Source organism: Leuciscus leuciscus, assembly GCF_965113295.1.
Source record: "Leuciscus leuciscus genome assembly, chromosome: 24".
Classification (NCBI taxonomy): Eukaryota; Metazoa; Chordata; class Actinopteri; order Cypriniformes; family Leuciscidae; genus Leuciscus; species Leuciscus leuciscus.
Genome location: NC_138723.1, coordinates 13,625,433 through 13,651,056, shown reverse-complemented (window position 1 = coordinate 13,651,056; position 25,624 = coordinate 13,625,433). Strand labels below are relative to the sequence as shown.

Here is a 25,624-nt window from a genome sequence, read left to right as displayed (position 1 = left end):
TGTTGTCAACATTTTCTATTTAACAAGACAATACAAGTGCGCACAGTTAGGAGATTATTATAATGCGGCATGGTTTTTCATTGAATATAATTTTACCGTACAAATGTTTCTTGACACAAAATCTAACATGAAGCTTTTATTGTTGTTCAACATAACGCCGTGTTGTTACAGAAAAACGGTAATGAGACACAACTATGACCAGACACATAATCGTTGGACAGCCTCCATTAAGTGTGCAGTGCATGACTTGATAACACCTATGCCATTTTTAAAAGACCGCAATGGAGAATAACTACTAACGGCAGTGAAAAACCGTATGTATGCATCGACAACAGACATTGGAAATCGAAGTAAATGGTTTGCTAGTGGCTTCGTGTGGAACAAAGATCTTCTAGTGTTGTTCAGTAATTACAACCTACTGCATGAAGCACCAACAGTGTACGAGAACCAAAAGCCAGAGCTTTCCAGCAAAGCCTGAGCTTAGATATTTCAAATTAGTCCACAGTTTAACACTGTTGCTATTAGCACAAATAGGAGTCATATATCGCAGTGCCTTTTATCGGTAAAACAATAAATAAATAAATGATGTAGACTCCGTGTCCATGCATTTTTTTAATGAATGAAAAAGGAATTTTATTCTTCTAGTGATTGTTAAAGCTGAACTGAATCAACATCACGGATAGATAAAAATAACATGATATATGTACAGTGCCATACATGTTTTGGATACAATAAATTAAGTTTATAGTGTAATATCAGTGAACACAGTTGAAAAAAAGTGATGGTTTACAATTTAAACTTTGTGTAAATATATAGGCCTATTATTATAAACTTCTCTGGGCACTTTAAGATTTTGAAATAGACATAAGGCGTAAAGAAAGGGCTAGAGCGGTTTATGAAATCGATATGCCATCACTAATAATCCGAGTTTTCAGATATGGAGCGACTGTAGGGGATGTGTGAATCTTCATCCCTGTCTTTATTATGTACACCAGAGACATATAGAAAGACTGCTGTATATGTGATTGAAATAACGTCTGGTAATGTTGCGTCATCTTCCTTGCTTATCTGGAAATTTCTGCATAGCATCCGTATTAGATTAGAGTGGTTATTACTAGCGTCTCTGGAGGGAGAGTGTTTTTAATGTCTGAGTCCACATGTCCAAATGTTAGAAAAGGGACACTTTCTTCTTCAGGTCATTCCGTTTCCATAGTGACAGACGATCAAATTCTGTGATGGGCATTCCAAATAAGCTCTGGAAGTCTTCTGGAGACAGATGCCTCTATTAAAGACGAGATAAAACAATCAGCCACTTTACAGTAGACGTGCAGTCTGAGACAAAACCCTACAACTTAACTTCAAATATTGCAATCAATATTATATGAAAAAATTTCACCCAATATGAGATGAGATATATGGATACCATAATCATAATATTTGTTTAGAAAAGAAAAACGGTGTCATTTTGAATTAAAACATAAATAAAAAAAATAGTAAGTAAAAGTTATGTATTTATCATATTTATTGACATTTATTATTTGTACTAGGAGTGTTTAGAAAAACATTAATAATAATAATAATATTAAGAATTTTATTTTATTTTATGAATATATATATATATATATATATATATATATATATTTTTTTTTTTTTATTGCGGTAGAAGTGTTTGGAAAAATGTAGTAGTAATAATAATAACAAACAATATGAAAATATTAAAAATTATTAAAAATTAATATATTTGTGTAGGAGTGTTTGGGAAAATAATAATAATAATAAATAAATAAATAAATAAAATAACAATAATGAACAATAATAATAATAATAATAATAAATGAACAATGGAGAATATTAAAACACATTTAAAAAATATTATTTATTTGTCGTAGTGGTGTTTGGGAAACAATAATAATAATAATAATAATAATTGATTTAATATATTATTATATTAAAATGTATTATTTTTTATTCAAATTTAAATAAACAATTTGAAAATATTTAAATGCATTTAAAAAATATTATGTATTTACTTATTTATTTATTTGTCATAGGAGTGTTTGGAACACAATAATAATAATAGTTTATTGAAAACAGTATTTATTTTATTAAAATGTTTTTTTTATTTTTATTTGTTGTAGGAGTGTTTGAGAAAAATAGAAATAATAATAATTGAACAATTAGAAAATAATAAAAATGTATTTAAAAATATTTATCTATTGTAGAAGTGTTTGGAAAACATAATATAATAATAATGACTAGTAATAATAATACTATAACAATTATTTATTATGAATATTGTTTTATTAATATTATTTTTCTTTTGAGCTGATTTTTCTTTTGTGGTTTTACACACTTTGCCTTTCAAGGACCTCAAACTGACTAACTTTTTACTAATGTTGACTAGTGCTCATTTGTGACTTACCTCTAATCTGGTTCTGTCCACACCTGGAGGAAGCTTACTGCGCCCTCTGTGGGTCACAACCAGCATTTCATATGGATATATCTGAAGGGAGAGGTGAGATTTTATGATGTTTTGGGAACATTATATTCAGTACTCATCCTTTTTGATTCATTGGACACAGAAAACAGACCAAAAGCTTCCAAAAGGTTTGCTCTAGGGAGAATGTTTACTGCACATTCAGCCTCCAAAGTTTTCAGTTCAATGTTGCCTTCAGTGATGCTGCCATATTGAATTCTGCATTCAATGGATGCAAGGCTTAGAAGCAACATGGATGTGAGTGAATGTATGGCATGGGGTTAGAAGAGAGAAGCTGAGCATGAAAACTTTGGAGGGTCTCTTAAGATCTGCCTCACCTTCTGTTCCAGAATACTAGGAAGAGAGTTTCCTCTGTCCATTCTCCCACTCTGTGAATCGCCATTCTATGAAGACACCACCACCCCAGCCCGAGACAAATGTCCCCCAGGACAAAGGAGATCAATATGAGACAGGTACATTTAGAGAGGAGGGTTTCATTTCATCCATAATAATGAACCAGGATCTTTTGACTCATTATTAAAGGGGTCCTATTATGCATTTCCACTTTTTCAACATTAGTTAGTGTGTAATGTTGCATCATTAAAGCTAAAAGTCCACTCCAAAGGGAGATATTTTATTGAACACAATCCACTTTCCAAGAACTACAACGAAGCGGCTCGTTTTGACTACAACATGTTATTTCCGGTCTGTCGTGGTGAAGAAGGAGCTGAGCCGTAAGGCGAAGCTCTCGATTTACCGGTCAATCTACGTTCCTACTCTCATCTATGGTCATGAGCTGTGGGTTATGACCGAAAGGACAAGATCCCGGATACAGGCGGCCGAAATGAGCTTTCTCCGCAGGGTGGCTGGGCGATCCCTTAGAGATAGGGTGAGAAGCTCAGTCACTCGGGAGGAGCTCAGAGTAGAGCCGCTGCTCCTCCACATCGAGAGGGGCCAGCTGAGGTGGCTCGGGCATCTTTTCCGGATGCCTCCTGGACGCCTTCCCGGGAAGGTGTTCCGGGCATGTCCCACCGGGAAGAGACCCCGGGGAAGACCTAGGACACGCTGGAGGGACTATGTCTCCCGGCTGGCCTGGGAACGCCTCGGTGTCCCCCCGGAAGAGCTGGAGGAAGTGTCTAGGGAGAGGGAAGTCTGGGCATCCCTGCTTAGACTGCTGCCCCCGTGACCCGGCCCCGGATAAGCGGAAGAAGATGGATGGATGGATGGATGTTATTTCCGGATCTTGTGAAGTCATAATGTTACTCATTAAATAATCCCTGCCCACGGAATACACGCAAATAGGGGACGAGGCCTGTTTGAGCAGCTGCTATGTCAAAGAGACGCTGTTTTTTTTTAAGAGTGTATCTGTGTGCTGCACATTTAATGGAGAACAGCTTCCAGAACCACAACGCACAAAAGCTTCTCCTGAAATAGAGCGCTTCTGTGTGGGGACAATCTGTTGTTCGTGGATCACAACTTGTAATTAAGTATTATTATTTGTAGTTGAGTTTTCTATTATAACAGATCAAATTATACGTTTTATGATGTTGCTACGATGTACTCACTTTTGTTGCCAGCTATTTTAACAATAATGGCTGTGTGTTGAGTTATTTTCAGAGGACAGTAAATATATATTGCTATACAAGCAGCACAATGACTACTCTAAAATATATCCAAGTTTCATTTCTATAGTATTGTCCCTTGAGAAGATATACAAAAATGCTGAAATGTGAACTGGGCAAGCTAACCAATCATAGCGTATTTCGGAAGGAGGGGCTTTATCGATACCAGAACTAAGCGACGCGTTCGGGCCAGACTGGGGAGAGAGGTGTTGTAATAATGTAAAATGTGTGAAAAATAATGTTTTTTGAACAATCAAGCATGAAAGCATATTCTAGTACACCCCAAAAACAAAATCAAGACCTTATAAAAGGGCATAATAGGACCCCTTTAAGTATGCAAACAGTATGTGGTGATCACATGAGTCAGAAGCCATGAGAAAGGAGTGTAGGCCAGAGCCATAGAGAGAGAGAGTTGCGACACTCTTTGATGTCGCCGCTATGGCTGTCACGTGGTTCATGTAAGCCCCAATAGTTCCAAAACGTACGCTGGCTGTCATGTTCTTCTATGGGACAGACAGCAGCGATTGCATTATTGAACGGTAAATATAAAATAAAACACACACCCAAGTACTTTTTCAGCTGTTATTGCATTATTGCATTTTGTTAATGTCAGTTTTGCATTTGGAGATACGTTTTAAGCTATATTTTTGGAGGGAAAAGCTTAGTGTTCATGTTCGCATGGGTAGTAGCACTGGCTTTAGCGGCTCTAACTTAACTTTTCCATATCATTCATCTGATGATGGACGTCTCATGATATTTATTTTAGCACAACTGGGCTGTATTAGGCTATTGATTCCCGTGATTTTGCTTATAAATTTTGATTCAGCCATTAGCCTACCTTCGTGATCACGCAAAGAGGTCTGCCGTGGCGGTCCGTTCAGAATTCGCTTAGAAGCTAGCTCACTTCTTCTGATGAAAGTGGCCACCCCCAGGACCACAACGTGAAACATGATCATGTTAAGACTAAGAATATTATTTTAAGATTAAGGCCATACACATTATCAAAACTATAAAAGATTAAAAACGAATTTAAGCATGGCTGATACAAATGAAGGTTTTCAAATAAAATATTTTTTATTAAACAATGACAGACAACAAAAATGTGTGCTTGTGTGTGTGAACAAGAAAAACAAAAACCAGGGGCAGGTGATCCATGAAACAGACAGGACTGGTGATGGCCATAACAATCCTAAAGGTCCAGCATTGTTCTCACAAGCCGCTTCACTCAAGACAATAATAACATAATGAAAAGTTAGTATATCCCAAAAAATTAAATTAAATAAAAGTTGCTATAAAGGTGGTAGCGATTCATTACCGAACTCTTAGCTGACGAAGTCGCGCTAGCTAACTAACGTTAGCTAGCAGGCAGTGCTTGAAAATTGGTTGAAACAACCAACATAAAATATAAATAATTACGCTGTGCATGTACAAATGAAGACCAGTATAAGCATCGCAAAGGGCCTCTGATACAATATAGACAGTTGACAATTCAAAAGAGGTCGATATTTCGGCAACTTAACTCTGGAACAACTCGACGCGCAGCAATGTAAGTGAATGGTGTCCAACGCCCAAATGACAGTGTTTGGAACTATTCCGATCTTCATATCCCGGAAGTAGGCGGTTAAAAGCGCCGCCATTATTAACAACGGAGGTCTATGGGAGTGTCGCAACTCTCTCTCTCTATGGCTCTGGTGTAGGCTAATGTCAGGGTAAAGATACATTAGTAGCAGGAACAGGATGTGGTTTCCAGGTCATAAAACCCAAACGCCATGCTTGTTAAATCAAATAAACAAAGCCATCTTACCTGTACACCTGAGGAACATATTAAGAAAAAAAGATTAGAATGAGTTAAAAAAAAACACACAGAATAATTTAGGAAATATTCAGAAAAATACATTGAGGTCCAAAAAGCTTTAAAATCATTCAATCAAAAGGGGGATGTATCAAATATTTGTTCATATTCATTTGCATTTCGATTCAAAATCTTACTCAAATGTATTATTCTGTTAGTATAATTTATAATGGAACTTTAATGCACGATGAGAATCTTACTTGTGTACACTAACGTTTTCTGACTTTACCTGTTTTTAGTTTTCCGTTGTCTGTGGAGGTAAAGTCTGCAGACTGCAGCTGTATGCAGAGAGAAAAACAGTTACACACACCAGAGACACTAAAGGACTACAGGAACATCTTAAACAACAGTTGACATGTTTGCCACATGATTGGCACATCTTTAAAAGGTACACATGAAAAATCTAGGGTTTTTAGAAAAGTTAATATTATGAAAACTTTGATTAACATTATAGGCGAACTCAGGGGTCAGGGGAGGGACATATTATGATTAAAATGTAAAAAACGACCCCTTTAAAGATGAATATCCCTTACCCTTGTGAGGCCTGTTCGACTGCAAGGAGGTAAAGAGGCGGATTTAGTAGCAATGGCTGATGATCCTGCAATGAATGTAAATGAAACATTTCATTAAAAGCACAATAGACATTTCTCTATAGACTTACTATTCACACAAATGTATTTCATCATTTGAACACTGGGTGTCCTCTGTGACTTACTGGTTGAGGCAGTGATGCCATAGAAGAACCATTTTTGGTTCCCCACAGAACCTTTCTTAGTGTAAAGTATATTCTAACAATCTAAAGAACTTTTTCCCACTATAAATAATATTTTGTGCAATGGAAAGGTTCCATGGATGTTAAAGTTTCTTCTTGAAACCACAGCTGCCAATAAAGAACCTTTACTTTTAAGAGTGTATCCTTTTTGAATACAAAAAAATACTTAAGCACTTCACTATGTTGAAGTGCACTAAGACTAAAACAGATGTCACATACCCAAATGTATGTTTGTCCCATCTGGCAAGGAACGTGTTTTTCTGCGGATGAGCCCTGATTTCTCTATTTCCTCCTTCAGGATCAATTTGCCCAAGTTGGACTGTATCTGAAAAACAAACAGCCCAGTCATGATTAGAGAGCTCCATTAAACGCTGGCCTCATGTTATGTGTGCATATCCTTCCAGCACTCACTTCCATTTAATGGCCTGAAAACAAAACACTTAATCATCTAGCCTTAGAAAAAAATATTCCAGCCCAGCGTCTGATTTATTCTAGACTGACAGACAGACAGTGAGGGATATTAATCTGAACAGGATTTATTGATATGGGGCAGTGAGTCCTGCTCCAGACAAAAGCTGCTTTCACCTTCTGAAGTTCCTGTTCCTGGAGTCTCTTTGCATCTTCAGTCAGGTCCTCAAACTCATCGTCCTCCATTGGTTTTCCCTGCTCAGCTGCTTTCTTTCTCCACTCGATCTCTGTGAGGAATTGACAGACGTTGTAAAAAAAGTGTATCGCCCTTGAGGGTGTACCAATGAAGGGGCTTTCGCACCGGGTAGGAAGAACTAGAGGAATAGAGAACTAGAGACCTCTAATAGGAACTAGAGACCAGGGGAGTCCCCCCAGAACTATTCCCCCAGGACCATTTTCCTTGTTGCATTCGCACCGGCATTTGGATCTTTGAAGTGACGTAAGCTTTCACTTGTGTGGTTAATAGTCATTTCTTATACATTATTAGATAGAACTGTTAAACAAAGTAAACGTATACGAAAAAAGTATTATATCGTGTGTCATGTGGGTGATGCCCAATGCCGCTAGCTGAGCAGAAATACATAACCATGTTTCGCTTGGTCCCTTTAAAGTCGAATTGGATTTCCTCCTTAGCGTAAAGGCTGAGAAGTGCCTGGACTTCGACGTTGGTCCATCTCTCGCTGTTTTTCATGTTTGCGGAGTAAATATATAGGCTATACACTGTGTGTTTATATGGCTTTTTAAAAATGACGGGTACCAGTGTTTCGCATGCATTCAACCAATCAACATACACTTACTAATCAGGCACTGAGGCACAACACAAAGTTTACAGCATTAAAGGGATACTTCACCTCTGGAAAGATGAATGTGTATTTAAAATAAGTCATTTATGTAGAAGAAATTTTTTAATTTGGAGCTTTCTAGACTGAGAAAAGCCAGAAAATGTATTTTTGGCTTATGTGGATGAAAGACAACAACTCCCAGAATGCACTTGCTTCGCTGCCCTAGGAGGCCACGCCTACCGGTAAGAGAGCGCAGTTGAAAACAACAAGGTTAGGCTACCAGTGAGTCTCCGTGATGAGTCTGCCTGGGATTTCGGGATCGCCCAAAATGTCTGGGATTCGGCTTTTGCGTTCTACTGTCGCCATTCATTATGTTTACTGTGGCGAGCAGGACGAGGCTGACGGCCGCGGGAGAACGGCGCGAGGCCGGTGGCGTCATTACTGAGACGCGCCGGTCTCGCATCTCTCACGGAGGTGCGTGCGGGAATTTTCTTAGCAATGTTAAGGTGAACTAAGTAACTTTTTTACCTTAACTGAACAGCTTCGGAGTCATTGGAATGGTTATATTACTTATTTCGGATTGAATGGTGGTCGTTTCGCACCCCCCTGGTGCCCGTGAGCGGAAAATCCGCACTTGCAACTTTGAGCCGGCGGGCGCGTCAGGAAGTATCGCGTGATATCAGGTCTCGCGATGTAAACAATTGCTTTACGGCCAAAAGAAATCTGCTAAAATGCTGTCATTATTGCGCTCCCTCACGCTGTTCGAACCCGAATGAAGAAGACGTTTTAAAGAATGTCCCATCTGCTTTGATGTCGTTGATCTACTAGCCTCTGGTGTCTGAGAATCGCCAATGAGTTTTTACAACAGTGTTGTCAAATATCTATTCCGAAGCTGTGGGGGGAGCTCTAGAGAGAAACCTGCGAGCAAAAAGCGAGAATACAGCGAAGAAATCCCGAAACTACTGAGCCCTGCTTTAAAACGCACATCAACCGATCACTTGTTTAGCGTTCATGTAAACACTACATTTAGATTCACCGATCGGAATGAATTCAGTTAGATTGAAACAAGAGGTGTGCATGTAAACAATGAATGGCGACTGCAGAAAGCAAAAGCTGAATCCCGGACATTTTGAACGATCTCGCCCGCCGGACAAGTCGGGAAAAGGAGGATGGTAACCCCTACTACTCAGCTTTCTCCTACTACTCAGCTTTCTCCACAGAACAAGAACCTGGCTAGCTTAGCTTCCAAAGAAAGACGGCTGACACTGTGTACATTCTGTGAGTGAGATCCCACCCTCTATGGGCGGGTTGAAAACATTCGGGACAGCCCCTACTACTGGCTGTAGTCTTTAGCCTCTGGCCAGAAAATCCTCCGATGACGCAAAATGACGATTTTTGCGTCATCGGAGGATTTTTTCCAGACAAAAAATACATAAATCTCTCCTCTCAGGGGGATATGAGGATGGAAAGCACGGTAATTCGAAAATACTACAGGTTTTCTACTAATACAAAGCTTAATGCTAAATCCTGAAGTATCCCTTTAAGTACGTTTATAAATACAGCCTTTTATGACCAAATTCAAAATGTCCGGCGCGGGAATAATTCGACTCGGTATGTTGCACTGAATTTAAAAGAGACCAGTTTTTGGGCAAACCGGTCAGAAATTATACGCAAAAATCACCATTTTTTTCATATCTCCTGACCAGTAGGTGGCGCTGTGCCAAAACGCTGTAGGTAGCCTCAGGTCATGCTTGTGATGACACATACCAACTTTGGTCTGAAAAATACGCTAAAGCATTGTAGCAATAATACATCTATTTTGACGAGCTCTTCGTCAAATTCGTTCGCACGTTATTCGAGAACGTTTTGGTCTATCAAAAGAGTTTTAAATAACTTTATGCCAGCATGGTCTGAAGATGATGTGAGCCACTTTTGATGAAAATAAGACAAACATTGCGTCATAGGATGCAATCGAATCGTCTTGAGCCAAGGAATAAGAGGACATTTTGTTTCTAGCCCTTACGGTTCAGAAGTTCTTAGTGTAAATTTGGACAGCTGATGGCGCTAGAGGGATTGAGTTTGAGACACGTATAAATAAATGCTAAAAAGTTAACTAGTTTCTGTAAGTCTGCATGCTTCTCTAAAGGTGCAATAACAGAATTGGGAAAAAATGCCACATTTTACCTTCAATGGTGTGGAGCGGGAGACCAATAAAATGTCATTGTGGGCGGGGCTACTGTCCAATGCCACAGAAATATGAAAGCTGGTGAGCATTTACCCATAGTAGCTAGAGAGGGTGGACAGGGCCAGTATTCTGTCTCTATCTTTGAAGGCTGGTTGGGATCAGGTGGTTGGGCTGCTGGGAACTTGGAGGACTCAATGATGACATCCTGTTTATTATGAGACACTCCAGTCTCTCTTTCTGAGGACAGAAGAAGATAAACATCAGGATGTTACCAGTGAATCTGACCTAACACCTTGGAAAACCAGTAATCTATGATTTATAACAAACATTATAAATGAACAAATACCGTGTTTGTAAATTGGTGGTTTCTTATAGATGTTGATGCCACTGTCTGAAACATGAATGGATGTACAGTTACAACACATTTGCATGATTATGAAACATTGTGCTATGAAAACCCTCTGATGAACGAAGCACCTGGCCTGTGGAAGTGCTGCATGGGGCCTTTGGAGGCAGGGCTGATTTTGCGGAGGTGCACGGTGGAGCCCATGTTGGACCCTCCTGGAGACCCCTGCTCTGGCCACTCCTTTGACTCTTTTGAGGCAAATATCTGAAGAAAGAGGGGAATTGCATATACGTTCTATTATTCTGAAATGCTAATAATGATTCATGTTTCAATCCCGATGTTAAGAGTGGACACAATTTAAGCACTCAGCATGTTAACAGAAGCCAGACCATCATATTTCACTGCCTGCATCAATAATATGACACTGCAAACTCATGCCTTACAGTAAAATATGCTAATGGAAGTCAGAAGCATAGAATGCTGTTTGATTCCACTGTTCAATTTTCTAGAGTAAGTTTTTAATTAAAAAACTTAATTAAATAGCAGTGCACAATATTACAATTCTGGCTGACACCAATATGCTAATTATTTTCAGTGAGTGACCGATATAAAATCAATACATTACATTATTATTATTCAATACGTGTGTTTATTTTATAAGATCAAATTAAACTAAAATTAAATATATGGATAATACGTGGATAATTATTTGGATATTTGCTAAATAATGATTTGTTGAATAATGTTTCTATGACTGCACCACAATAATGTGAATTAAAGACATTAAATTAAAGCATCAATAATAATCTATAATATTCACAAACAATATTTAAAATATTACAATACAACATTATATGATAATGCTTAGTATTATTATAATAAATAAATAAATATTAAATCATGTTAAAATTCATGACATTCAAATTCTAGCTGATTACAATATGCTGCTAATTATTATAAGTGCCCAATATTAAAATTCAATAGTATTTTAATAAATTAAAAAAACACAAAAACCTCAAATGAAATATAATATGGATAATACGTGGATAATTCTTTTGATATTAGCTAAATGATGATAAGGTTATATGTCTGCACTGAAATATATGTGAATTAAAGACATTAAATTATAATAATATTATTAATTCATATTTATATGAAATATTACAACAATATTATAATACTATAGTATTATATAGTAATTAATACAAATGAATAATGTTATTCAGTGAATAAAGACTTTAATTATGATGATTAATAATGTTAATAATTCATTATTAATTCACATTCAGTATTCATTATTATTCATTCTTTAAAAAATATTACAATATTATAATATTATTAATATTATTAATTATAATGAATACAAATTTAATCTTTTTAAAATTTTGTCCGATAACGATACGACAATTATTTTCATGTTATGGCCAATAACCAATAAATGGATGATGCTAAAATTCAATACTTCTAAAAAAAGATATAAAAATGTTTTATTAAATATAATACAGAAAATAAGTGGATGTCTTTAATGTGAATTAAATGAAATTAAAGTACACGGTGTCATATTCACGCTAGCAAGCATAATTAAAATACAGAACTGAAACTGAATGTAATTTAAAATGACAGCGTCATTAATTGAGTGTCTCAGTAAAGCAATCACATGTGAAGTGTGCAGGGAGATAAACACGCTAGTTAAAGCTAGTGATCAGTGACTAGCGGCCGTCCTGGTGTCTCACCTCAGGGGAAGGAGGGGGCGAGATAGAGTGAGGTGACATTGATCTCTGTAGAAGACGAGGAGAGAAAACAGAACACACACATACAGTACATGCTTCGTCTTCAAGGCCTGACATTCAAATGCCACTTTTACACACACAAATCATTTAACACGCATAACAAAGCTTGACTAATAACATTACATCTCTTCAATATATTCAGCTTCCTGTTTGCCAAAACACATATATTGATTCTACTTTAAGTGGAAGCTGTAAAACGTACAATAACCCTTCTCAAACGATACAATGAAACAAAGACTTGATTTAAAGAGACACTGGCTCTTTTCTGACCTCTCTGCTTCTGGAGAGACCAATCCGATCCAGGGCTGAGATATTAAAATGCGACTCGTACACCATCAGATCTGGCCGTTCCACCTCAAGAATGGCTTTGTCTTTGGGAATGGCGGCCAAGTCCTTATATCCAATGACCTGATTGTCCATCCGTGCCTTTGGGGAGTTAAACAGAAAGAGGCTGAGTTCAGTTTGGCGTGAAAGAAGCGGTTGTCCTCTGAGATGCCTCGTGGGGTTCCTAGGAACCGGGATATTGAGCATGTGCTTTATAGCAGATAACAGAACGGAATGTGTTATCTGCGAAACTGAAAGCTATTGAGAGTCCAGGCTAGTTTTACTCACCACAATAGAGGTGGCTGGGGATCCAGGAGCACTTGGACCCCGGGAAGACGGGGCCGTCCCTGCCTGCAGCGGTGGAGCAGATCAAAAAGGTCAGAGGTCATAATTTAACTGCTCTTATCTCTTATCCAATGACATGTTGTTAATGAGAAATAAGACCTATATCTAATATCATCAATCAAACTGATGATGTCTGTCACTCGGCCACGCCCCCTTTCCATTCTCACTAAGGAAAAAAAACCCAGTGCAGATATGATCATGCTTTAATGGGCTTACTTTGACAGAAATATAAAATAGATTAGTATACACATGAGACTATTGATTAGTATACACATATGAGAATAAAACAATAAAAAGCTATATAAATATTTCAGAAACCCTAGTGTTTGGAGATCAATGATTCATGGCAGCAAGATGAAATGAATTCAACATACTTTACCTTCTGCATGACTGAGGACAGCTATAAAACTCCCTTCTTTGTTCTTCCAGGTACACAGATCTGCAATAAACCATAAAAAAGACCAAACGTGAATTTAAAATACAATCAAGTCAGGTTATCTTATAGAAGTAACTTATTTGTTACCTGGATATTTTGATTGTTATACCAATTTCCAGTAATAATATATTTCTTGAATTATGTTTATTTTTCTTTATTAGAAGTTAAAGAATTATTATTATTGTAAGTTTTCTTAAAATAAGTATTCTTACTAAGGCTGCATTTATTTGATTAAAAAGTACAGTAAATATTGTGAAATATTTCAATATTTGTGAAATATATAAAACTCCATAATATGGCTCCGGGGGGTTAATAAAGGCCTTCTGAAGCGAAGCGATGAGTTTGTGAAAGGAAAAATATTCATTTTTAAAACTTTATAAAGTAAAATAACTAGCTTCCGGCCAAACGAACATACAGATTTGACTTAAGTCTAAAGCGCAACTTATGCGAGTAATGTGACGTACTGCTGATATTTACGCTACAGATGCACTTTTAGGATGGATAGATGCACTTTTATGATGGATAGATGCACTTTTATGATGGATGGATGCACTTTTATGATGGATAGATGCACTTTTATGATGGATAGATGCACTTTTATGATGGATGGATGCACTTTTATAATGGATGGATGCACTTTTATGATGGATAGATGCACTTTTATGATGGATAAATGCACTTTTATGATGGATAAATGCACTTTTATGATGGATGGATGCACTTTTATGATGGATAAATGCACTTTTATGATGGATAGATGCACTTTTATGATGGATAAATGCACTTTTATGATGGATAGATGCACTTTTATGATGGATAAATGCACTTTTATGATGGATGGATGCACTTTTATGATGGATAAATGCACTTTTATGATGGATAAATGCACTTTTATGATGGATGGATGCACTTTTATGATGGATAAATGCACTTTTATGATGGATAGATGCACTTTTATGATGGATAAATGCACTTTTATGATGGATAGATGCACTTTTATGATGGATAGATGCACTTTTATGATGGATGGATGCACTTTTATGATGGATAGATGCACTTTTATGATGGATAGATGCACTTTTATGATGGATGGATGCACTTTTATAATGGATGGATGCACTTTTATGATGGATAGATGCACTTTTATGATGGATAAATGCACTTTTATGATGGATAAATGCACTTTTATGATGGATGGATGCACTTTTATGATGGATAAATGCACTTTTATGATGGATGGATGCACTTTTATGATGGATAAATGCACTTTTATGATGGATAGATGCACTTTTATGATGGATAAATGCACTTTTATGATGGATAAATGCACTTTTATGATGGATGGATGCACTTTTATGATGGATAGATGCACTTTTATGATGGATAAATGCACTTTTATGATGGATAGATGCACTTTTATGATGGATAGATATTTATGATGGATAGATGCACTTTTATGATGGATGGATGCACTTTTATGATGGATGGATGCACTTTTATGATGGATGGATGCACTTTTATGATGGATAAATGCACTTTTATGATGGATAGATGCACTTTTATGATGGATAGATGCACTTTTATGATGGATAGATGCACTTTTATGATGGATAGATGCACTTTTATGATGGATAGATATTTATGATGGATAGATGCACTTTTATGATGGATAAATGCACTTTTATGATGGATAGATGCACTTTTATGATGGATAGATGCACTTTTATGATGGATAAATGCACTTTTATGATGGATAAATGCACTTTTATGATGGATAGATGCACTTTTATGATGGATGGATGCACTTTTATGATGGATGGATGGATGCACTTTTATGATGGATGGATGGATGCACTTTTATGATGGATGGATGCACTTTTATGGACTTCAAAACAGAAACAGCCATTCACTGCCATTATAAAGCTTGGGAGAGCCAGGACATTTTTTAAATATAACTCCGATTGTATTTGTCTGAAAGAAGAATGTCATATACACCCAGGATGGCTTGAGGATGAGTAAATCATGGGCTAATTTTCATTTTAAAGTGAACTACTCCTTTAAATAAAGTCTTAGTATTGATTGCTTCTCAAAGAAAACTTTTAAAACCTTCAAATCTTGTATATTTCGATATTTTTAGTGGAAAACAATATTTAACAAGGCATTTCCCAAACTTCCGAAAACATACACTACACATTAAATTGGAAATAGAAAGTTGGTCTTGATATTCTGCTATGAGTTTTGATTTAAAATAAATCACAATTTTAGAAAGATGAATACAGTCTGCTCCAAAACAACACTGTGAAATTCAGATGAGTTCATTTAAACGGTTTCTGGATGAAACAGCCCATTAGCCTCACATTAGCAGACTCTATCACCGGAGCATTCCTGAAAATCAGTCTGAGCTGATCCTCCCACTGAGGGTGTTCAACACGCCCACTCATATCACACATTTCATTTCATCACCCACCACAGGATATTTGGAACAAGGTTATTCCACACGTAGCTTCTGCTCTGTATTCAGAGATGCATCTGTTTTAGAAAACTCACATTCTTACATAATAATTTTTTTTTTTTTTTAAGTTCAAATGGGTTCTAGAGCCCTAGGGATCTTGACTCAATTTTAAAGGATCCTCTATATGGAGAAATGTCTTAAATGATTGCATAATACTTTCATGTTTAATGGGTTATTTAATTCCCCCCCTAGTGATCAAATATGATTACGAGCTGTTTAAGTCATAACATTTAATTAAAAATGAATTAATACTAAATTCATAAAATGATCCCATGACGGGAATCCCTAAAAGGTTCTATATGAAGCTCCTGACATAAACCTTTAAGGTTCTACATAGAAGCTTTTCTTCTAAGAGTCTGTTCAGAAAGGTATAATTCCTCAGTTAAAACATTTTTCTCCAAGCTCAGTTCAATACGCAAATATTAAATAAATATATGTAAGCTGACCCCCCTGAAATGTGTAAAATGTGTAAAAAAAAAAAGATTCTGTGCAGTGCTATTTTAGTATCATTTATAGATACTATTATAGTATTCATTCATATTTTAATTATCTTTTATATTTATATTGTCAGTTTTCGTCTTAGGTTTTAGTATTCTTATGTGCTTTTGTCATTTAATTTTTTAAAATATATTTCTATTTAGCTTTCACTTAAATCTATTTCAGTTTTAGTCATTTTAGTATTTTATATAGGTTAGTTGCCAATGCAAGTTTTAATGTAAAATTTTAATCTAATATTTCTATTTTATTTGTATTTCTATTTAGCTTTCATTTATTTCTATTTCAGTTTTAGTAATTTTAGTATTTCAACTCATTTTATTTCAGTTAGTTGCCAAGGCAACAGTTCTAATGGAAGTTTTATCAAATATTTATATTTAACTTTCACTTATATCTAATTCATTTCAGTTTTAGTAATTTTAGTACTTCAACTCATTTTATTTCAGTTAGTTGCCAAGGCAACAGTTCTAATGTAAGTTTTATCCAATATTTCTATTTTATTTCAGTTTAGCTTCAATTTATATCAGTTTTAGTCATTTTAGTACTTCAGCTCATTTTATTCTGGTTAGTTACCAAGGCAACAGTTCTAATGTAAGTTTTATCTAATATTTCTATTTAGCTTTAATTTATATCTATTTCAGTTTTATTCATTTTAGTATTTAAACTCATTTTATTTCAGTTAGTTGCCAAGGCCATAGTTTTAATGTTTTTTTTTAATCCAATATTTCTATTTTATATCTATTTTTTTAACTTGGGTTTTAATCATTTTAGTACTTCATTTTATTTCAGGAAGTTGCCAGGACAACAGTTCTAATTTAAGTTTTTCATCCAATATTTCTATTCTATTTCTATTTAGCTTTCATTTATATCTATTTCAGTTTTAGTAATTTTAGAACTTGCCAAGGCAACAGCTCTAATGTAAGTTTTTCATCTAATATTTCTATTTTATTTTATTTCAATTAACAAAAAGAATCTTTAATAGTTTAGTTAACAGTGATAACACTGATTCTGTGACACTTTTAACATTTGCCTTCATCCCAAACTGCCAAACACAGCAACACTGGATCAACCAATAGGATGAGATGGGGGTGGTACTCTTTTTGCCAAATTATTGGAAGAATTGCCTTTAAAAGCTGCTGTCAGTATTACTAAATATGAAGAAAGCAGTTACACCAACCGTCTGATCTCCACTAAGAGGATCAGTGGACTAATGTCTTTATGAAATGAGACATTAATTCATTAGACGCAGAGACATCCTGTTAGTGTGGGGGAGGGGAAGTGACATCAAGATTGCTCACCCAATTTCACCTTGAGCAGAGAATTATCCACAGAATTTATCAGGTTCCAGCATCGGAAAACAGCAGAGAATTATACTGAGTACAGATGGTTTCGGGTTGGCAGTCGTTAACGTGCTAATTAGTTTTAACAGTAATTTCAATTTCATATAAGGACGAGCCTTGAATATTTTATAACAAGAGCATAAGTAACACGCAGGGTACAAGCCTCAAGGCGTTTTGAATCCATTTCCTTGCATTAAAATAGCTGACAAAGATGCTCTATTTGCAAAAACAGCTTTTTGACTGGATGAAGTTCACTCGGGGACGGGGTAAAGCAAGAGCTTTTTCGTTCCGGTTTGTTTTAACTGCTCATGTGTTGCTTCAGGGGAAAAAAAGACAAATGTCAAGGGAAACGCATAATATTTACGAGCAAATGGGCAATGTGACATTACGTGACCACCCAACTTCTCAATACTGTAATAGAATTTTAAATTATACAATCAAATAATTATAAAAATATAAAAATACTATAATTAAATTTCATATTACAAAAAAATTATATATATATCAAATTTATTGTAATATGCCAATTCTGTCTAGATTTAACCACATTTTTTGATAACACTTTACAATAAGGTTTCATTAGTTTACAGTAATTAACTATAAAGTTAACATGAATGAAAACACTTCTAAAACATTTATTAATCTCAATTAATGTTAATTTCAACATTTACTAACAGATTACTGAAATCAAAAGTTGGACCTGAACTAACATGAACAAAGATGAATAAATAATGTATTGCACATCGCCAGTTATTGTTAGCATGCATTAACCAATGTCAACTAATGGGACCTTATTGTAAAGTGTTACCCATTTTCATTTGCTTTTTGGTAATCCAGACAAGTTTCCTTCCTTGGCAGTTTTAAGACACCCTTAAACAGCATATTAAACCTTCCCTTTTCCATTTACTCTAAAGCCAAAAATATTGATTTCTTTTCAGTGAAAAATCAGTGAGAGAGAAATCTATTGTAGCACCAAACATCACTGTGGTTTCCTTTCCTCAGCCATACACATCTGTCCCGGCTGGTTAGTAGGGTTAGCGATCGGCTCGGGTCAGGTTTACTCTGGCGTGAAGGACGGTGTGTGTGTGTGTGCTGAAGACGTGATTGATCACTCTGAGCACAATGTAAATGGCCTGTCATCTGAGACGAAGGGACCCATGTGCATCAAGCTCCCTGTAATTCAAGTTCAATCTGGCTAAGAACAGTCCCTGAGCACCAGGCTCAAATAAAGTTTGATTTAGTGCTGATTCACATGCCGAGAAGACAATTTAGCACTTAAACAGCACTAACCAGTTACCTACTGTGTGGAGATGTCATGTGTTTTTGTGCTGTGAAATTCAGGATACTGCTGGATACCACACATCACCCCTCAGAAGGTAGCAGAGAACGAGGCCGATAGTTTTGAGATTTTCTTTCAAAGTGAAGTTCTACTACTGCAAAACTATCATGCCATCTTTTGTTAAATAGTTGGGAGCATGTCTATGTTCCCACAGCCCTAGCACTAAAAATGATCCTTCATAGGGGACATAGTTAAATGAGAGAACATAGGACTGTGGGAACATAGGGCTGTGGGAAGATATGGTTGTGGGAACATAGGGCTGTGGGAACATAGGGCCTGATTTTCAAAATGTTCAGTAAAAAAACAAATTCTTAGAAATGTGGGAACATATGGCTGACCCCAAATAGGGATAATGGCCACTAGTAATACAATATTGATCTTATTGGAGGAAGTCAAAGACAATGTCAAACGCATTAACCAACTTTATCTTAATAAAGAGCACACTTTAATAGCATATAGAAATAATAGTGGTGCAGGGATGACGTATTTTTGTAGGCCAACCCGGAAGTTAGCATCACACCGGTTCCCTCGACAAAAGCTTAATAGGATTTCCATTGGCTTTTGGATTAGAAAATAAAAGCTCATAATTCTTGCACATTTTGTTCATCTTGATAATCTTCACAAATGAACACAACTTATGAATTTTGAAGCGTAAAAGCTAAACATGGGTTATAAACTAACTACACGGTCACATGACAAGGTCACCATCACCAAGCTTCCGACAACTCTTTCTTTCTTTAAAAACACTGAAAAGTCTGAGTTATAATAGTTTGCGAGAGCATGGTTATAAACACAATGAGGCTGTGAAAGCGGACTAATGTTTATGAGTTCATATGTTTGTCCTGGTGACATTTAATGTTCCGACAACCTCTGTAATCCCATTTATCCACTCGTCAGCAACTGCAAGACAAGTAAAAGCTTTTTAAAAAAAATCACAAGGAGGTATTACAGATGTATTTTATACTATGGAGAAAAACTTGAAAATATCTTGAGCTTGTGTTCACCACAGACCTTATTTTGAGCATTTAACCAAAAACACATTCAAAATACATTCCAAAAAGATTGTGACAACATTCAAACAACAACATTGAATGTTGGTCATTTTTTCTGACTGGCATATTATAATAATTTTAAATGTGTTAAACTCTGTTTATTAAATTATATCGATCAGTTGAAAAATCAGTTTTCAGTTGAATACTTTCAGCTTTTCATTATTTGTAATTCATAACTAGAGGTACAATTGACCTTGACCTCAGTCACAGCTGTTATATATGAGCATCTTTAATTCATGTTAACTTTCAACCAACAAAATGAATGCCATTAAATGGATAGTTCACCCAAGAGTGTAAATTCTGCCATCCAAACTTGTATGAGTTTCTTTCTTATGTTGAACACAAAAGAAGATATTTTGAAGAAAGTCGGTAATCAAACAGTTTCCATACTATGGAAGTCAATGGGGTCCATCAACTTTTTGGTTACCAAAATTCTTTAAAATATCTTCTTTTGTGTTCTGCAGAAGAAAGAAACAGGTTTGGAACAACTTGAGGGTGAGTAAATGATGACAGAATTTTAACTTTTGGGTGAACTATCCCTTTAAATAAAAATAATGAGCAACATCTTGTGTTAACTTTTAACCAACAACCTCTTTTAACCAAAAACCTATAGATAAATTGAATACAATTAAATAAAAATAATTAGCAACAACAAAATATACTTGAAATGATGGTCTACAGATATTAAGTAGCTGGTAGGCTGCTAATTACCATCAATACACTTATAAAATTAATCTATTCCATTGCACTGAGAACATGAACTGCATGTATGCTCATAGTGGGATAAAATAGTATACTGTACTACTACAAAGTACGCTGATCAACCACAGAAAAGCTTAAATGACATACCATTATACTAACACTATACTCTGTAAAAGACAGCAAAGTGTGTCAGGCCAGTATTAATGGCCCTGCTTCAAGCATTACTGAAAACAGCGTGTGTTGATAAGGAAGCCAGGCAGTGCACTTACGAGATCCAGAGAATGCCCTTGTCTCTCATCCGAGAGATTTAGCATGCAAGAGTAATATGATTCTTATTCACAGCACAATCTTAATCAGCATTTGTGTCTAAAAAAAAACTAAACATCTGACACAGTTGTTAAAGGCATAGGTCACCCACAAATTTAAATTCTGTCATTTACTCGCTCTCAAATTGTTCCAAACCTGAGTTTCTTTCTTCTGCTGAACAGAAAAGAAGATATTTTGAAGAATGTTGGTAACCAAACAGTTGATGGACCCCATTGACTTCCATTGTTTTTTTCCTACTATGGATGGAGGTCAATGGGGTCCATCAACTGTTTGATACCAACATTCTTCAAAATATCTTCTTTTGTGAAAGAAACTATTACAGGTTTGCTTGCGGGTGAGCAAATTATGACAAAATGTTCATTTTTGGGGTGAACTATCCCTTTAAATTTCTCTTGTTTTAAAGATGTTTAAATATTTTTACTGGAAGTCAAGACAAAAATACTGATTAAGAAAATGATCAGAACTCTTCCGACACCCATATAGAGGCAAAAAGACCACCTTCTAGCATCATCACAACACACTCCCAAGCATGTGCATCAGTGTTTGAGAGTTAAAATCATACAATAAATAAATATGAAGAGTTCAGATGCAAAAGCCTCTAAATGCCATCTAAAATTTTCTTATAGAATGATCATTTTTATCAAGCTTGTATATTTAAGTTCAGTAATTTCACTTAAATGACAATTAATAGGTAATCTTCATTGCCATTTAAGTGAAATTATTGAATTTAAATATACGAGCTTGATAAAAATGATCATTCTATAAGAAACTTTCAGATGGCATTTAGAGGCTTTTGCATCTGAACTCTTCATATATAGATAGATATAAAACAATTGAATTTTAAAAGGAAATGATCCGAATTTTAATCTGGACTTGAATATAAATAATAATTTGGTTTTGTTTTTACCAAAGTTAACAGAAGAAACCAGTGATAAGTTTATGGTATGACACAACTTCAAAAGAAATGATATATATACACATATATTGCATATTTAGGTCAAACTGCACAGGACCAAGCACCAAAAATCCATAGCTTCATAAAAAATTGAAGAAAATAAATTAAGGAAGGGATCGCAGAACCAAACATTTAGAGGCAAAACAAGCCACAATACACACCAGGATTCCACCTCAGCTCCAGCTCTGTGATGAAGAGGAAATCCTACGCTGAGAGATCCAGACTTCCTGTCATCCTTCTCCCATTCTCCCCAGTCCTCATCGTCTCTCTCTCTCTCTCTCTCTCTCTCTCTCTCTCTCTGCACGCTGTCTAGAAGACCCCACCCACTTCTCTCTCCACCCAAACTGAAAAGCACTTATCTCAGCAGACCAAGAGCAGCCAACGCCCAATCAGACGAGTCGGTTGCGTCACCGGGGCAACGCTCTGCTCCGTCTGAAGAGAATTCTCAACAGCGCTGATGGATACAGGATCCATTACCTTGGTGAGGCCTTCCGGCTCCACTGGGAGCACGGTGTGACGGGCCGAGGATCTGGGGAGCTTGTGTTTCTGGCATAAACAGCCTTAGGAAGCCCTCCTGTTGAAGATCTTTCTTGTTTGAACAATGGCCATGCTGCACACATCACGTCCCAGAAAACAAGCCCTTCCTAACTCCTCCCCATCACTACTGATGTGCCGCACGTGCTCTGGGCAGCCATATTTCTTTAGGCTTCGGTTTATTCTGCATGTAGAGCTATCCAGGTCATAAGCCTGGGGGTTTAGCAGAGCTCTGGATTGTCTTGACTAGAGTTCAGTCAACAATCCTGTGAAGATCAGACCAGCAGAGAGACTGACTGCTGGATTTGTTCAATCAGATTAGTGTCCCATTGATTAAACCTTCTCATCGTCCACTCTTAGTGAATCACTTCACTGCAAACTGAATGACAGGAGGACACCGTCAGTGGCAGGAAAGTGTCTTATCACAACTCTATTCAACATATATATTTTCACACAAAGTATTACAGCCCATTTTGCAGTTTTAGGACAGGATAGAAGACCAGACATGGAAGAATGGAATAAAATAAGACAGAAATTAATAGAATATTACAGAATAGAAAAGAATAGATCTAGGAAATAATAATACAAAGAATAGAATATGACTAAAGAATAGAATATGCCATAATAGAATAGAATGAAATAGATCTAGGCTGGACAGGAAAGAATAGAATAGTCCTAAAATTAGCAAAATAGAATAGTATATGACAGGAAAGAATAGAATGTGACACAATATAAGAAAAGAGAAGGGAATATCTCGAGGACAGAAAGGAATAGAATAGAACAGTCCTAAAACGAATAGAATAATCCATGAAAGAATAAAATATGACTGAAATTAATAGAATATTACAGAAGGGAATAGATCTAGAACATGATAAATGAATAGGGAAAGAATAAAATAGAATATGACAGAAAATAATTGAATATGCCACAACAGAATAGAATGAAATAGATCTAGACCAGACAGGAAATAATAGAATAGACCTAAAAACTTCACAATGGAATAGAATAGGGAAGGAATTAATAGAAAATGGCAGAATATGACAAATTAGCCCAACCCTAAAAAATAGAATAGAATAGAATATGACAGGAAAGAATAGAATATGACACAATAGAGGAAAGGAGAGGGGACCAGACAGGAAAGAATAGAATAGAATAATAGAATAGTCTAAAACGAATAGAATATGATAGGAATTAATACAATATGGTAGAATAGAATAGAGCGGAATAGAATAGCCATGCCCTGCCCTAAAAAGTACAAAAGGGAATAGAACATAATAGAATAGAATAGAATATGGCAGGAAATAATAGAATAGAATAATAGAATAGTCCTAAAACGAATAGAATATGATAGGAATTAATACAATATGGTAGAATAGAATAGAGCGGAATAGAATAGCCCTGCCCTGTCCTAAAAAGTGCAAAAGGGAACAGAACAGAATAGACCAGAATAGAACAGAATATGACAAGAAAGAATAGAAAAGAATTGGACTAGATAAAAATGTTATTTCTCTTCAGAATTGACTTTCCATGCAAAGTGGATCTAAATGAAACAGTGCAGGAAGGGGAGGTCATCTGCTGTCTAACTGGATTTCTAATATCCAACAGACGATCAGCCTGCTTCAGTGTTTCATTATACAGCATCACTACACATCTTCATCTGTCTACAGTCTCTCGACCATCATGGGGAATATGAAGTAAATGCTTATTTAGCAACAGGCAAAAACAGCAGGGAATCTGCCATCAGGAACTGAAGAATCTCTTAACATGTGACTCTTTGCTCCTTACATCTGACAGCCGTTTCTCTGATGATGAGAAAGCCTTTTCACTGCCACCATCAATGCTGTCAATTCAGACTGTGTGATCATGAGGAAATGTGACAGCAAATTGCTCCTTTGTTTTGTTTTTGTGTGCAGGCAATCCTTCTATATTTCTACAAATATGAATCAGAGCGTCTGGTATTAAAACATCTGGTATATCAAACACTGGTAATTTCCTACTTGTAAAAACAGCAATATACACTAATATTAATTATTATTATTATCATCATTGCATATTAAATTAATTTGGACAACCAATGACAAATAAGAAGTGCTCCACAGAAAAAACCTGCAGGACTGAGGTTATCCTTAAAGGAAGCAGTAGTTTCCTGTTGCTTTAGACAGGGAAACGCGCGGGGACGCGCAGCTGTTAGGGGGCGCGACTTTTAGTGCCAGCATTGAGACTGTTGCTGTTTTCCTTTCTTTTTTTATTTACTCTGTTTGCTGTTATTTCGTGACGCTTGTAGGGCACAAGTAAATGTAATTCGCCAATAAATCAAACAAGCGTTTATATATCTCGGACATTTAATTGAATCAATTTGTTTTAATTACATGTCTCGAGTCATGAATAATAATGCGTACAGGCCTATACACAGAACATTCGTATTTAAGGTCTGTCTGAAGTCAAGATTCTGTTGAAGGTTACAGCTGTACATGGCCAAACAAAACGACACATTTTATTTTAAAATCTTTTCTTTTTTTTATCCAAATCCGACGTTTTTCAAATAGAACTGATTCGAAATTGTCCTCTAGAGATCGCGGGACTCTGTGCGTGTAGAAGGACAAGTGACCGATGATGTATACAACCTCTACTGATGATCATAATCGACTACGGCAAAATATTAATACATACATCCATCATAGGCTACATCAAACAACAACAAACATGAATACACATCAGTCATTTATACTCTAGTCTGCACATTTAACATCCCAGCTATATGATGAGAAATAAACATGTCGCGTGCGTGTACCTCAGATTTTAAAGCAGCGGTTTATTTTTTCCTTTCCGTCCAGAGATGCAGAATTTCAAAGGTCTCTTGAACACTCAACTCAAGATCATTGCGTGGATTACGCGTTCATATGCCCGTGCCACATTGGCCGTGTCTCAAACACCAGTGAGCTGCCTACCTAGACCGCATATTGTGCGTCA

At 36.1% G+C, this 25,624-nt stretch overlaps 1 protein-coding gene across 3 annotated transcripts; it reads right to left on the bottom strand.

Moving 5' to 3' along the window:
* On the bottom strand, positions 1 to 25,624 carry dmtn (dematin actin binding protein). Of its 3 annotated transcripts, XM_082157739.1 has the most exons (15): positions 22,282 to 23,119; positions 13,342 to 13,401; positions 12,906 to 12,968; positions 12,564 to 12,719; positions 12,237 to 12,281; positions 10,635 to 10,767; positions 10,504 to 10,548; positions 10,251 to 10,394; positions 7,308 to 7,417; positions 6,942 to 7,047; positions 6,484 to 6,548; positions 6,175 to 6,228; positions 2,815 to 2,880; positions 2,423 to 2,503; positions 1 to 1,282 (listed from the first exon to the last, which is right to left on the bottom strand). In XM_082157739.1, the coding sequence occupies exons 2-15, from the start codon at positions 13,348 to 13,350 to the stop codon at positions 1,169 to 1,171; spliced, it is 1,191 nt and encodes a 396-aa protein (XP_082013865.1). In that variant the 5' UTR covers positions 13,351 to 13,401; positions 22,282 to 23,119; the 3' UTR covers positions 1 to 1,168. The 3 variants fall into 3 exon arrangements, with proteins under 3 accessions (XP_082013865.1, XP_082013864.1, XP_082013863.1); XM_082157738.1 differs by lacking the exons at positions 1 to 1,282; positions 2,423 to 2,503; positions 2,815 to 2,880; positions 22,282 to 23,119 and adding exons at positions 5,786 to 5,910; positions 25,446 to 25,624 and having other exon boundaries at positions 6,180 to 6,228; XM_082157737.1 differs by lacking the exons at positions 1 to 1,282; positions 2,423 to 2,503; positions 2,815 to 2,880 and adding an exon at positions 5,786 to 5,910 and having other exon boundaries at positions 6,180 to 6,228; positions 22,282 to 23,128.

Bases quoted from the DNA above. Each gene is read 5' to 3' on its own strand.
- dmtn (XM_082157739.1), bottom strand. The intron at 10,768-12,236 runs GTGAGACACCAG...CTCTTTCTTCAG, and splicing joins CGCCCCCTCCTTCCCCTGAG to ATATTTGCCTCAAAAGAGTC. The intron at 6,229-6,483 runs GTAAGGGATATT...CTCTGCATACAG, and splicing joins GTCGAACAGGCCTCACAAGG to CTGCAGTCTGCAGACTTTAC.